At 44.0% G+C, this 15,480-nt stretch overlaps 2 protein-coding genes across 3 annotated transcripts in view; one reads left to right on the top strand and one right to left on the bottom strand.

The window, feature by feature from the left end:
- LOC119743530 (E3 ubiquitin-protein ligase TRIM33-like) overlaps window positions 1-6,768 on the bottom strand; it is a 28,463-nt gene extending 21,695 nt beyond the window's left edge. The window contains exons 1-3 of one of the 2 annotated variants that reach the window (XM_038220047.1): window positions 6,267-6,768; window positions 3,621-3,820; window positions 941-1,155 (exon numbers count right to left, since the gene is read on the bottom strand). In XM_038220047.1, coding sequence (XP_038075975.1) covers window positions 941-1,155; window positions 3,621-3,820; window positions 6,267-6,486 — 635 coding nt within the window. In that variant the 5' untranslated portion in view covers window positions 6,487-6,768. The remainder of the gene's footprint in view (window positions 1-940; window positions 1,156-3,620; window positions 3,821-6,266) is intronic. The other variant, XM_038219986.1, reaches the window with a different exon arrangement.
- Window positions 6,769-7,018: 250 nt separating this feature from the next.
- LOC119743738 (60S ribosomal protein L27a-like) lies at window positions 7,019-13,503 on the top strand. The gene is made up of 4 exons (XM_038220057.1): window positions 7,019-7,124; window positions 10,646-10,791; window positions 11,475-11,646; window positions 12,989-13,503. The coding sequence occupies exons 1-4, from the start codon at window positions 7,122-7,124 to the stop codon at window positions 13,115-13,117; spliced, it is 450 nt and encodes a 149-aa protein (XP_038075985.1). The 5' UTR covers window positions 7,019-7,121; the 3' UTR covers window positions 13,118-13,503.
- Window positions 13,504-15,480: the final 1,977 nt, after the last annotated feature.

Here is a 15,480-nt window from a genome sequence, read left to right as displayed (position 1 = left end):
GTTAGTTGCTTAGTATCCTTTATTAGATTTTGAACTCTTTTGTTGCTTCAAACGAACAAAATGCACAAATTTCAAATGATGGACTATAGCTTTAACCCAACCTTCCCAAATCCTCCAATATCCTCTTTGCAAAATGGAGGATTTTACAGGATTGAGGCTCCATGTACAATAGTATGTACATGTACATGTATAGGCCTATGGCAAAAGTGTGTGGCTTATTTTGGAAGATGCACTGTGTCAACGTCTCAGGCCAGACCTTGTGTTGTTTATGCTCAGCCGTGCATAAATTTAGACCTAGATGATACTTGAAATCCTCCACACTGCTGCAGGATGTCACTGGCTCTGCCTCAACGTATTGACAGTGATTGCTGGAGGATTTTGCAGGATTGAGGCAGTGGTCACCCCACCAAGGACCACATTCAAGAAGTAAAGGAGGATTTTGGAGGATTGAGGCTGTATGCTATTTTTACATGGAGGTAGAACTTTTTGCAGGATTTTGCAGGGTTGAGGTTACAACCTAGCAAAGATGCATTGGGATTTAGGGTTAGTTAAATTATGTCATACCCAAGGTCAAGCAACAACTTCAAAGCTTTCTGAGACTCTGTATAAGGTTGCTCTTGCTTGAAACTACATATGTACAGTAGCTCAGAGGTGCACTATATGTACACCATGCAATGCATACATTTGCCAATGTCTAATGCATGAGTTGTCGCGGGTTCAAAGGTCACGCAAGGACAGCAAAGCGTTGGCCATTCTCAGACTTTATACATGTACTCAAGTGAAAATAAACTGAGGTACTGGCCTCTTCCTGTCAGTCAAACAAACAGGTGAGCATTCACCAATTAAATCAAGACTTTCGGTGACAACTGTGCACAAAACAAAATGAGGGCGGGGCTAACGGCCACACCCCGAACAGTCCATTGTAAAAGCAAAGGCTTACTTGTGTTCCTTGTGTTCCTGTAGTTGACAATCCCTACACGTCAGTTTTTCGCACGTCTCGCAGTAGAGCTTGAGCTGCTCCTGGCGATGAACAGAGCAGAACAGCGGCTTCTGCTCACTGCGCCCGCTGCCGTTACTCCCCTCCCCTGATGTACCTGCGACCTCTGACCTTTGCTTGATGACATGATCCTTGGTGACTCGCACCCGCTGATGGGCCTAGAGGCGATGTAAAGATAGATATTTTTTTCCCATTTGAAAGCAGACTTTGATTTAGAATGTTCCGATATAGGCGACAGAGGAAAAGAAGTTGCCTTGAAGATGTTCTGCTTAAGACGAGCCTGTCTTTGAATTCTTTTTCGTTTTGCTTGTTTTTCCTCTATTAAACCATACCATTTTTGAAGTCTTTTTTGTTTTGCTTGTTTTTCCTCTATTAAACAATACCATTCATACAGCCAAAGCTTATCTGAGCATCAATAAATCTCCTTTAAAAGAGGACAATATAAGAATCTTTTGCTGTTTCTTTGTACCCAATGTATTTTGTGTTTTCAGTCGTAAGGTGCAGGCAAAGTAGCTCAGCACATTTGAAGGAAACCCCATAAAAAAACAAAACAGGAAATACCCCCTCCCCCACCCCGACCCGAAAACCTTCTTACCAGGAAGTGATTTTTAAACAGGAAATGAAAGCGGAATAAAACAGATGTCATACGAGAGATAATGGCTGAAAATAAATAACAGGGAAGGAAGTTTGGGCAAGCGTCGGGTGGGGAGTGGGAGTGAGGGTAGGTGGAGCTCAGGAGGCAAAGGTTGGTGGGGTTAAGAAAGTGTAGGCGCAGAAGGTGTGTTTCGGAAGAGTAGGTGGAAAATAAGGAGTGGTGGGTGGCATTATGAAGAGGTGGACAGAGAAGGAATGGGTGTGTGGAGTTAAGAAGGGGTGGGTACTGGGTAGAAAAAAAGAAGGGGTAGGTAGATATAGAGGTACATTGTAGGGGAACATAGGAAGGGTTGTTATTAGAGTTAGGAAGAGTGAGTGGAGTTAGGAAGGGGCGAGTGGAGTTAAGGGGTGGGTACCGGGTAGAGCAAGGAAGGGGTGGGTACCGGGTAGAGCAAGGAAGGGGTGGGTAGATTGCATAAATGGGTAGGGGCCTGTCAGAAGGGTGAGTGTAGTTGGGAAGGGGTGGATGGAGTAAGGACGGGGTGGGTACAATTTAGGAAGGGGTGAGTGGGGTTGGAGAAGGGGTAGGTGGAGTTAGGGAGGGGTGGGTTGAGTTAACAGGAAAGAGTGGAAGTTAATGACCTATTAAATGGGAAGGGGTTGGAAGTCTAGTCTCAGGAAGGCTTGAGTGGTGTTTGGAAGGGGTGAAGAAAGTTTAATACGAGAGGGTGGGTGGGATTTGGGAAGGGACGGACGGATTTTGGAAGGGTTTGGGAGGAGTTAACAAGTGGTGGGAAAGTTAGGAAAGTTGAGCATGGGGTTTGGAACGGGGAAGGTGGAGTTGGACCTGAGTTAAGTAAAGCTGGAGTGGGTGAAGATTCGAAGGGGTGAAAGGAGCTTGGAAGGGGTGGAGTTTGCTATTAAGCAACAGGGATTTGAAGAATGGGAGTTTGAAGAAAAGGGAAGGTTGGGAACAAGATGACAGGTAGATTGTTTTTGGGCTAACAGTAAGGGAGTATGTATGTTGTACATGTAGGTGGGTGGATTGGGAGTTTGGTAGAGTTTAACCCTAACCCACCTCACTCCTCCAAAATCCTCCTGGTGGTTTTGGAGGATTCTAGAGGATTGAGGATGAATGGTGATTGAATCAAATGAGGATTCTGGAGGATTGAGGATGAATGGTGATTGTTGAAGCACATGAGGATTTTGGAGGATTGAGGATGAATGGTGAATGAAGCACAAGAGGATTTTGGAGGATTGAGGATGAATGCATTTTGAGGCAGGACTGTCTGATGATTTTGAAGGATTTGGCATTGGTTATCCTTCATTTAAACACGAGTGCAAAGTTTTGGGATGAGGAGGATTTTGGAGGATTGAGGATGAATGCATTTTGAGGCAGGACTGTCTGACAATTTTGAAAAATTTAGGCGGAGTTGAAAAATTTTGGAGGATTGAGGATGGTTGTAAGCAACAAGGGCCTAGGGGGTTAGGGTTAATTAAGGGATTCTTGGAATCAGGAGATGGTTGCACAATTGCAATGGGGCAGTTGAGGAGGGGTTAGAGGAGGGACTGGTCGAGTGGGTGGAGCCTTCGTGGGTCGGTGGAGTCCACACCAAATGTCATTCGTTGGATAGGCCGTTAAGCCATGACATGGCCTAGCGGTTAAGAACACCGGACTCATGTTCTGGTGTTTCAGAGGCAACAGCGACGTGGGTTCGAGCCCGGGCACGGACACTTGTGCCCTTAAGCAAGGCACTTAACCATTATTGCTTCGTCCTTCAGATGGGACGTTAAGCCGTAGGTCCCGTGTGTTGTATAATGTCTAATGCACGAACCCAGTACACTTATCGCTAAGAGAAGGGGTTCGCCCCGGTGTTTCTGGCAGTGCGATTATCTTCAGCCATGAAGTCTGCACTTGTAAGGAAGAAGAAGAAGAAGCCTGTGTTTGTGTGCCACTAATGCACTGTTCTGAATCAGTCTAAACAGCGCCCTCTACAGTTCATGCACACTGTCAATAACATTAAATTACCTGTACGCAGGGCTCACAAAGCCACTCCATGCAGTCCTCGCACAAGGCCGAGACCTCTGACTTGTCGTCGCACAGACAGACGCTGGGGTCTTTGATGCCGGACTCAGAGGAGGCCATGGTAACTCCCCCGGTGATGAAGTAGTTGTCAATGATCTCGTTGATATTCCTGCAGTCTTGACGGCAGATGGGGCAACGACAGCCTGAGGGAGGAGAGAAAATTAGAACTTGTTAGGTTAGAGTGGACATGGAAAATCAAATAACACAATTGTAGATCCTTCTTTATTTGTTTAAAGGGAATATACATCATTTGCTTTTGCTGTAATTTTCAGAAATGGATGGAATTGGGGGTTGGAAATTCATAGCAAATATAGTTACACTGACTTTTTTGAGGTTTTGGGTTCGAAAATGCTATAAAAACCAAGAAAAACAATCATTTTCCTGTAGTCTGGTTCCCTGACTCCATATCAGAAGAAGCCGAGCAGTGAACATACATTGGGGAATTGTAAGGTCAGGGAACCTGGCTCGTACCCGTTCATACAATGTAGGTGTGTAATCGATTGCAAACAAGTGCGATGGTCAATTGGGGCCAGTATTTAAAAAAAAAACCAATTTTTTTCCAACGCTGGTCAGCCGACCAGCATTGGAAATTGATACAAAAGTACCACTTTTCTTGAAAATGACAGTATACCAGGTGCCATGATTTTACAGGATGCTTTACACTGTCATTCACTAACAGTCCAGCAAGGTATTTCAAAATGATTTGGTAGTTTTATTTTTTGATGTTTGCAAATGTTGTATTTTTCCTTTAACTATACCCAGTACATGGCTGTATACAAAAACAGAAAGTTGGTTAGCATCCTTTGGACCTCCATTTCCAGACTTGGTCAAGACTTTTTTTTATGTTAGTACATTTGTACATGTACGTTTTTAACAGGTTGGTTTGGATTTAACGCATGAGGGTATGTTATGGTGCGGTGTTTACATACGTATGTGCTATGTGCACATAATAGATACAGACCGAGCGCAACCCAGACTTGGCCAACCTTGTCCCAGTGCTTACTTTATTTCCAACCTCGTTTCCAATAGTAAGCCCTGGATAGGAAACTTTCTACCTGTATCCTGATTCGATACCGGAATTGGCTAGTAATGGATTTTTATTGTGTACTTGGTGTTAATTATTCACAACATGCAGTACGTGTTTTCGCGATCATTCGTCCACGCCTTCTCGAAAATACTAATTTCCTTTCCAATTTGCTCATATTAATATGAAATATGATACTGCATGTCATCTCGATAAGATCGTAACAGTTTAGTTTTAAAAATTGTGTTTTCGTAGCTCATGCCATGCTCGCAGTGCGACGAATTGACTCTGTTTTTACCCTAGACATCGCATACAAAAACAAACGCTAATGTAACGCATATCCAGGCACCAGACTCTTCCTCATTTGCATACGTGTTCAAAAATCTTGCACACTATGCAAATGATCCAATACCAGGGTGAGAGAGCAGGTAGTGATGGGCGTGTACTGTTCGACACCCTGGGGACGAGGTTGAGACTTGGCCAAGTCTAGGATGCTAACAACTAGTTAGCCCCATAAATGTGGCCTATTTCCTCTGTAAACATAGGCCACACATCCACATGTACAAAAACGTGTCGCACTCTGCCAAATTTTGATTTTCACATTTAGGCTTAGTTTGTAGGGTTTTTTGCTTTAGAAGCATACTAACCCTCTTTATAGGCTAATCAGAAAGACAAAGTGCTGCCTTTTTCAGATACATGTATATTTTTCGTGAAATTTCCAGATTCATTTTTGCAACATGAAATTTCACAAAAATTAGACATCTGAAAACAGCAGCACTTTCTGACTAGCCTATAAAGAGGGTGAGTATGCTTCTTAAGCAAAAAAATTCTACATACTACTAAGCCTAAATGTGAAAATCAAAATTTGGCAAAGTGCGACACGTTTTTGTACATGTGGATGTGTGGCCTATGTTTACGGAGGCAGTCCAGTAAATAGGCCTCATTTATGGGGCTAACAACTAGTACGACCTGTAAACGTGGCATCGATAGTTAACAACGCCACAATCCAGAGTCATTAGAGTTGCGTAGAAACACTCGACACACATGACTGTACTGGTAACCGGATGGCTCCTACCATTTCGCCCGTGCATGAGTCAGCAGCTCAGAGTACCACCAGAGTACCGTGCGTGACCTCAGAAAATCAAAGATTGTGCTCATACGTTTGTTGTGTTGGATTTGGAGTCATTTTTTTCCCTCTCAAATATCTTGGCAATCCCAATGCAATCCCATCATGCTCACGTAACATTATTACAGAAAGCTTCATAAAAAAAACATACTTATATACTGGCAAATAGGGCAGGTTACATCCGATTTCATAATTTGCTACATTAAAAAAAGTACATATCCTTCTCAAACATTGTCAAAATAATGTCCAAAATTATGATTAAAAACATGACAAAATACAGGCCACTGCAAAGTGCAAGTGCAAAAGTGCTGACTTCCCAAAATCTTGTCAACAAACAATGAATCAGTCACAATCAACAGTCAGAGGTGAACCAATAACATGAAGCAATAACCTTATCTGAACCATAAAAGAGGGTAATCCTGTTTATATATTTTTTTACCTTGTTTGTCAGCATTGGTTACATTCAAAACGCACTGTTTGCACACAGTGTGCAGACAAGGCATCAGTTTTGGTTCGCGGTTCACCAACTCACTGTTGCACACCCTGCAGACCGTCTCAAAAGACCAATCTTCTTCGGCGGGCTTTTGCGTTTCCTCGTCCTTCTCTTTCTCCGGTTCCGAAGTCTTGGACTCCGGGGTCGGAGTATTCGATTGTTCCATAATGAAACAGCCTCAAATTATATGAGGAGAACGAGCAGCAAAACGAAGAAAACAATCAACTTCAGCCAGAGCCTGAGAATTTCATCTCCTTCATTCTACGAGCGGGAAGAGCGCCATCTTTGTTCGATGTTACTTTTCTTTTCGATTCCCACGAATAGTCTCTATTTACGTTTTTGTTTACAAAGGAAAAGGTCTGGGGAAAAAAATAAACTATAGACAAATACCATTTGTAAAATTAGCCAGTATTTTCCACTTCTGACTTTTCTGTTATCAAACGTCAAATTTTCTTTCATTTTTATTATTTTCTAAAATGATTAGGCCAATGGTTTTGACCCAAACGTATCGTAGAAAAAGAAATAAAAAATATGTTGCGTGCAAGGTTGCGATCAATAATTTATTTGGACATCATTCTTTCAGTTTTTCAAAAAAAAATTGCTGATATTATTTTCCTCACATATTTTAAATAATATTTTAAAGCACTCTGTAAAGCAAATGCAGTTTATAATTGTGTTTAATAACAAATATGCTTAGTTAGACTCTTTTCAACCTCGTTCTTTCCATCGCGGTATAATGCGATCTCATTACTTCTCGCAAATTCTCGCTGAATTCGGTCTTTCGTTCGCCATCAATCCAACATGGTGGGTCTTGAGGAAAATAACTTTATAAATCCCCCGTCATCCGTAAAAATACTGAATTAATTCTCACAAAACTCCCCAGAGTATAAGATACTATTCCTATGTATGTGACTGTCTGAATTTTTGTTATAATTTTCTTTGTTAGGGCTTTTAAATTTCATTATTTTGCTGGCACTTGTAAGAGGTTACATCTTACAGTAGGCCTACGTGTACGGCCGGGCACGGACTACGGGTACGGGTTCAATGCATGTGTGGCGTGTTTTAAGTTGGCCCCAAATTGTATGTATCTTAACAGCGAAGAAATAAACGTTATTAATCTACTTGTAGAGTAAAGTGTTCTGGGAAAGCTGGGGGGGGGGGGGCGCAAAGACAAAACTCCCCCCCCCCCCCCCGCCCGTAGGCGTAGGGTAGCTAGCTAGAGGTTGAACTAGCCCAGGTTGGACGAAGTCTTCATTGCAATACAAGGTACAACTATAGAATGCAGGGCCACTTCACTCTACATCCGCGCCTCCGTACGGCTGCGTGGAGGCGTGGAACCGCAGTCGACCTACCTCCGAAAATCGATCGTGGAGTCGTGGAGCCGCAGAGAATTGCGCCCTCTATCGGTGCGCGTCTCTGCGACTCCGCGACTCCGCGCCTCCGCCACTCCAGTGCCCCGCGTCTCCGCGATTCTGCGACTCCAAGACTCCGCGCCTCCGCCACTCCAGACAGTGCCCCGTCGCCCTCCTCCCTTCCTAATTTGCGCGCCCATTTAAAGCGATTCTGCGACTCCAAGACTCCGCGCCTCCGCCACTCAAGACAGTGCCCCGTCGCCCTCCTCCCTTCCTAATTTGCGCGCCCATTTAAAATGGATATGGATGCTTTGTTCTCAAAAAACTTCCGCCGAGAATTGCGCCCTCTATCGGCGCGAGTCTCTGCGACTCCGCGCCTCCGCCACTCCAGTGCCCCGCGTCTCCGCGATTCTGCGACTCCAAGACTCCGCGCCTCCGCCACTCCAGACAGTGCCCCGTCGCCCTCCTCCCTTCCTAATTTGCGCGCCCATTTAAAGCGATTCTGCGACTCCAAGACTCCGCGCCTCCGCCACTCCAGACAGTGCCCCGTCGCCCTCCTCCCTTCCTAATTTGCACGCCCATTTAAAATGGATATGGATGCTTCGTTCTCAAAAAAATTCCGCCGAGAATTGCGCCCTCTATCGGCGCGAGTCTCTGCGACTCCGCGACTCCGCGCCTCCGCCACTGCCGCCCACTCCAGTGCCCCGCGTCTCCGCGATTCTGCGACTCCAAGACTCCGCGCCTCCGCCACTCCAGACAGTGCCCCCAACACATTTACAAGCACGCCCTCCCTTCCGATCCTTCATGAGAAGCTTAGAAGACAAGTGCAGTGCATTCCTTCGCTGTACTTAGCACTTTTTTGCAGGTTTGCATATCTATTACTCCTATTCCATCCACGCCTCCAGGCAAAATAAAAAACCTTGCTTCGGCGTGGCCCTGCATTCTATAGTTGCTCCCAATACAACTAACGTCCAGGGCAAGAATTCTCTACATGAAACCACCCAACAGTTTTACCAGAGTTTTGTTATGTTTTAACTCGTTACAGAAGCTTATTTCACGCCTACATGTTCTATGTATCCTTACCTATTGGGCTGCTGGGTTCAGGAATTCCATAATGTGATGCTGACTGACATTAATCAGGAAAATAAACTCTAAAGCAGCGTTAAACTTGTACGTGTTTGTAGTCTCTTTTCATCAGTTTATTCCCAGAGTCGTACGTCATGTACAAGCTACAATGAACGTGCGTACGAAAGCGAGCACGCACGCTAGGCGCCCTCATTTGTTTAGTTTTGGTTGGAACCGTGACTTCACTCCAGCCAACCGATGTCATGAAAACGCTCAACCAATGACCAAAGCCGAAACGTGTTTCTGGTAACTGGCGCGAAAACACGCTCGGTCATTGGATTAGCGACCGCGCCTTCAAGTAAGTGCGCGTGCGTATGAGAGTGGTTACTAAGCAAATCGCGCGTGCGCACTGCATATTCATGCTGCATAGTCTGGCCCCCGGACCAGACGTGATGAGCGTCGAGAATAATTGTCCGGTCTAGGGAACCAGACTACACGCTGCACAGACGTACGTCATGTACACCGACTAGAATAGACTCGGCGGTGAGAAACTGATGAAAAGAGTCTACAAACACGTACAAGTTTAACGTTGCTTTAGAGTTTATTTTCCTGATTGACGTCAGTCAGCATCGCATATGGAATTCCTGAACCCATCAGCCCAACAGATAAGGACACATAGAATACTACGACGTAAAAATTAGCTTCTCCAACAAGGTAAAAATATTGAAATTATTGGTCAGAAATGTTTTCGTTCGGTTTTGAGCACTTTTTACCCAGGACTCCCTCCGTTACGTAGGGAGGAAAGGGAGTCCAACTGGGCTAGAGGTTGAACCATCGCCACGGACGTACATGATTGGTGGCGCTACTTTCATGCCCAAAATGACCTAATTTGTGGATTCCCCCAAAACAGCGATGCCGTTATTTGTGTGTAATTTTCCCATACATTTGTACACATAATCAACGAGGTCACATTTCAGCCAAATCGAGCATCATTTTTAGGCAAAAAAAAGCAATGTTAAAATTGCAATAATGTCAGAACTGCTTGCCCCATGAAGTTAGGAGACCATTTGTTTAATTGCATTTTGAAAGCTCTTAACCCTAACCCCCTAGGCTCTTGCACTAGAAAGTATACCAAACCTAACAAATTTCAACAGCTGCATACAGGTCTGTAAGCACTGGTACCAAAACTGCCAAACTCCAACAGGCCTTGTACGGGGAACAGTACTAAACCTGCCAAACTCCAACTGTTGGAGTTTGATTGACTTGGTACGGATGGGCCTATGCATTGTCGAGTGATTGGATAGGGATGGTACCAAACCTAACAAAATAAAGCAATATGTACATGCACATTTGACCACAAACTGTGCTGAGGACTGTGGGTGAGCATACCCACGAAGAAATGCCAGTGAACTCCCTCAAACTCCAACGTGTTCACAAATCTCATGCCCTTCTGCCCCGAACCTCACAAAATTCAACAGGGTCTCCCTGGGCCTTTGGTACCCAGTCAATCAAAGTCCAACACCAGCTGGCCAGTGTTCGGGACCAACCCTGCCAAAATCAAGCAAAACCCGCTGTTGGAGCTTGATGGGCTCAGGGTTGTTAGGGTTAAAGATAAAGTAAATTTTACAACTATCAAATCAACTATCATTCTAAAATTGAATTCTAAAGTCCTGGCATGTCTGCAAACTGCACGTGCATGTCATGACTCATGTGTTGCATGTTGTTACTACAAGAAGTTTCGGGACTCTTATGCACCGTAAATTGTATTGCTCGTCGGTCATCCATACCCAGGATGCAATGCGAAGGTCAAAAAGGTTTATTTGGCCTACATGTATACAGGTACATTGTTTAGGACCACAAGGTTTGATAGTAGCCTAACTTGTGTTTTGTTTTCTTGTGTGATTTCAGTCGGTGTTGAAGCATCGTAAGAAGACTAGAAAGCTTCGTGGTCACGTCAGTCATGGCCATGGGCGCATCGGCAAGCACCGTAAGCATCCCGGTGGCCGTGGTAACGCTGGTGGACAGCATCACCATAGGATCAACTTTGATAAATAGTAAGGCGAGATGACTTTTATTTGATCATGAATGCGACTTTATTAGTCCCATAAATGTGTTTCAAATACTGGACTTCTTTGTATTGTTATCCACACAGTGATGCACCCTCAATTTCCTGAAAAGTTGTAGTACCCAAATTTGAAATGTAGACTGCTTTTCCACTTGATGTTCAATATGGACAATACTAGTCAAGTCGTCACAAGTATGGTTAATGACTTTAGTGTATGTTAACATTTCTTTGTGGTTACGGAATAACTGACAAGAATATTTTTAAAGAATCAATGTGCATTAAACATTTTTTAAAGTTTCTGACGGTTTTCTTTAACCCTTACCCTACTTGACCCTCCAATGCATGCCAATTGTGCCTCAAGAAAATCTCCTATGTTTTTTGCATGGCCCTCCAATATCTGCCATGTCATTTCAAGGGTAACTGGACAGGCACTCCAATACATGCCACAGAGAACAATGAGAGTCCTCTGATAACAAAGTGAGTGCCCCCAGCTGGTCAGTATCAGGCACCCTCCAGGGCCTCCAACTCCTGCCAATTGGAGCCTTCACTGTTAAGACTTGTTATCTGCCAAATAACTGCAGCTGGAGGGCATTGGCATAACCAACTGACATGCAGTAAACTACCCTCAGAGAGTAAGGGTTAATGTATATTTGACGTCTCCCCAACCTATAGCCATCCGGGTTACTTTGGTAAAGTGGGCATGAGGCACTTTCACATGACAAAGAACAAGTACTTCAAGCCGGCCATCAACGTGGACAAGATCTGGTCACTGGTCAGCGAGCAGACCAGAACACACTACGCCAAGAACACCGAAAAGGCACCGGTCATTGATGTTGTCCAAGCTGTAAGTCCCAGTTCAGCTACTTCAAGAAAGAATGTTGGGAAAGAGTTCCATACCTGGACATCACTTGACACCCTGTACACAAACTCTCCGACACCGGTCTGAAATATTCCAAGTGTTTTCTTAGTAAATGCTTCAATATTGTCCCTGCTAAATTTGACTTTTTAGGACATGTTGTCTCTCTGATGGCTGATAGGTCACTGCAGGGAAACATTTGTGATGTCCATGTATGGAATTCTTCCCGATTGTGGGCAAGTCCAAGAAAAGGTCCCTTGTGTCCAATACGTAAAGCATCCTCTTTATTTATATAATCATCGCAAAGACTACCAGTAATAAATTAACACTCTTGTTGGTATTCTCCTCGCAGATGCCCAACAGAAGAATTAAAAACACTGAAATCCAGAGGGTTGAACAATCTTGTGTATGGGATGTAGCGTGCACAAATTCTTAGATTTGCCCATGTGGTGTCTTGAATATCTTGATAACGCTTTACAGAATGTGTCAACCAGGGATGCAACTTTTCCTCAGATCACTTGATGTAATCATACCGGTAATTCATAAACCCTAACCCTGCCAGATGCAACACAGTGCATCAGAAAAAAGTCTGGTGCACTTTGATGCATTCAGCTGGCAACACCAGTACATAAACGCCACTTCTGAGACAATGAGAGCTAATCCCATTGAACAATGCCACAGTTGTATCCTGCTGCATTCGGTGACCACAGACTCTGAGGCAGTTTGGCCTTGAGACTTTTGGCCTGATGGATCTTGCTACACTGGGCAGGCTTGACATTTTGACAAGTGTTGCATGTTGCTGTGTTTAGCAGGGTTTCTAGCCAAAATACCTTGGAGGGTTAGGGTAAAAAGGGTGCTCAACCATTAATCCGAGTATCACCAGTTGTCCACAGGAGCCCTCTGTCTCCGGTCTGATACAGGTGTATCTTAGAATCCAACTTTATGCGACCCCGCATGCCAGCCAATCAGAGTCCGCTTAGCAAAATCATGACATTGTTTCATTTATAAATGTGGACTTAGCTGTCGATTGGTCAATTTCGATGCCATGTCTCAAAAACCAACATGCCTCAGAATCCTTGATCCTCATTTTGCTGGATATAACTGTGGGTGTGGTTCATGGGACTTGCTCTCATTGTCCAAGAATTGACTCTTAATGCACTGGTGTTGATGGCTCAGTTCTGCAAGGTCCCACCGGCTTGTTACACCTGAAGCACTGTGTTGCATCTGCCAGGGTTAAGAGTTAAAATCTTGATATGCTCCAATTTGATGCCCGAACATTCTGGAAAAGAAAATGTCTGTACTGATGTAAATATGTATTTACTTTGTTTAGGGCTACTACAAAGTCTTGGGCAAGGGTCTTATTCCGAATCAACCCGTCATCGTCAAAGCCAAGTTCTTCAGCAGAGTTGCCGAGGTCAAGATTAAGAAGGCTGGGGGCTGCTGCGTGCTTGTTGCTTGAATAGAGGTCGGAGGTCACAGACACCAAGAAATCATGAGGTTGGAGGGAACAACTGAGAAATAACTGCCAAAAGAAGTTCGCAAATGTTGCTTAACTAAGCAGCATGTTCCTTCCATCGAGACAAGTAGACAACACATATATACTCAAAGAAATATAATTTACATACAAGTATCTGTCTTTTCAACCTCAAACCACCAAAATGCTGCAGTGTATCTTCTTCCATTGTTGAATCGCAGAATTTGTGAGTTTTGAACAAGACCTAAACGGAAAGGACTATTTTTCCCTCAGGTTAGAAGTGACAGCATTTTGGTGGTTTAATGTTTTCTGGGTACCCAAGTCGTTGGATGTTTGTTTTGGTTGGATAATAAAAGATTTAAATTAAACACAAATCCTGTGCATCTTTTGTCATTTATTTGCATTTGTTGGCGGTTGATATTTAAAATTTGCAGGCGAATAAAACACGGCCAGTTACCAACTTGATTTCAAGTCTACATTACATTATAGTCACACTCTGCCTAACTCCCCCCCCCCCTCACCCCACCCCCTTACTCTGACGCAGGTCCGCATTTTCCTCGTGATTTTGTATTTCCATACTTAATCAACTGTTTATTACACATTAACCGTAAGTCCCTAGCATGATTTCTGTAGGAACGATACCCATCCTGGCAAATTCCAACACCATAATGGGAAACTGCACACATGTTTCTGACTTTGATTCTGGAGGTGTGCCAACCCGATGCTAAAGACTGTCAGTTCAGGGGTACTGCACCCATCCTGAAGGATTCCAATAAAACACGTCGTTGGAGTGGCCTCTCCATGGACCGGTGAAAAGGTCCACAATCGGTGGTAAAAACGACCTTTCCCCTTCCATCAGGCTGGCTACGGTCCTGTATGCCGGGGGGGGGGGGGGGTGAGAACCACTTGGAGTTGGGTAAAAACGAAATTTTAATTACGACCTTTCACATGCAAGATTTTCGTACCCGGGTCTCCTTGTTTGTTTTCACATCGCATGAGAACAAACGACTCGAAGACTTAACTGCCATTGGGTTGTAGATTTAGCCGATGAGTTGTTGATTTAGTGTTTGAATGCACTCCTTATCAGCGGTCACTTCCGATTTTTTGCTATGCTATTAATTGAAGAATTGTACATATGTACATGTATATACATGTACTGCGCAATAGTCGTAGCCTTGTTGCCATTTTGTGATTGGACATTAATAAATACCTTGGAGAGTTGATGGTTTCTGATTGGTCGAGACTCGATCACGTGGCCGGTCATTAACGGTGATAATGGACCGGCTTCAAAGATCAAGCGAATAAATGGCCCCTGAACCAGCATTGATCCAGCCCCGTTCAGCCCCATGCAAGCCAATGATTGGCCAAAATATAGTAACAGTCCTGCGGTAGCTTTTAACAATTGAGCACTGCACATGCGCTCAACCCCCATCGCGTGAGACTGACGCGCGCGTACGCAATACAGTTGCTAGGGATGCGTGCGTGCGCGCGCGTAAGGAAGTTTTGAAACGACATCGTACAGCAGTGCAGTACATACATTGTACTGAGGATGTTTTCGACAAAAGCGTAGATCTACGATTTATTTTCCTTGAAACACTTCACCCACCGACATATTTACCTTTCCTAAACAAGCATCTTTGTAATTCCGGACACAAGGAATGTGTAAACGAGATTTCAGCTTCCTCCATCAGGTAAAGATATGAAAACATTGTTGTTTCGCTACGGCTGCAGTTTTTGTTGAGTTTACGTCGTTATAGCTGTTAAGCTAAAATATGGCCCATGAACATGAACACAAAAAAAGTCTGGAAATATTGCCGGAAAAAGTCACAAAATTGGAGCATTTGAACTGTTTATTTCGTTAAAAAGGTATTTATTAATGGGAATAACAGTGTGAGGATCCGGTCTTCACTGCGTGATAATGACCGGGTGTGGGGGTGACCGCTGTTAATGGACCTCGACTTCGTCTCGGTCCATTAACAGCGGTCACCCCCACACCCGGTCATTATCACGCAGTGAAGACCGGCTCCTCGCACTGTTATTCCCTTAATAATAACGACGTTGATGCACATGTACGCAAGTACGACGTACGGTACACGTACGGGCGCCGCATGTACATGTTCATCGTTCAAGACCAGGTTTTTCTGTGACGCATTTCGTTCACATAATGATACAGAAAGGGGGAAAGGAAAAACTTTTAATCATTTCACAAAACCCTACTGTGTATATATCTCGATATTTAAATGAACATTGCAAGATATCTGCAATGATTCGTTGGACATTAATTCTGTGCGTAAACTTTGAGAATGGAAGAATTACTTCTCTCTTTAAAAACAACTTATTTTATTCAT

The sequence above is a fragment of the Patiria miniata genome, unplaced genomic scaffold (genome assembly GCF_015706575.1).
Source record: "Patiria miniata isolate m_02_andy unplaced genomic scaffold, ASM1570657v1 HiC_scaffold_1, whole genome shotgun sequence".
Lineage (NCBI taxonomy): Eukaryota > Metazoa > Echinodermata > Asteroidea > Valvatida > Asterinidae > Patiria > Patiria miniata.
The sequence above is the reverse complement of the archived record's forward strand: the minus strand, read 5'-3'. Positions and strand labels throughout refer to the sequence as shown.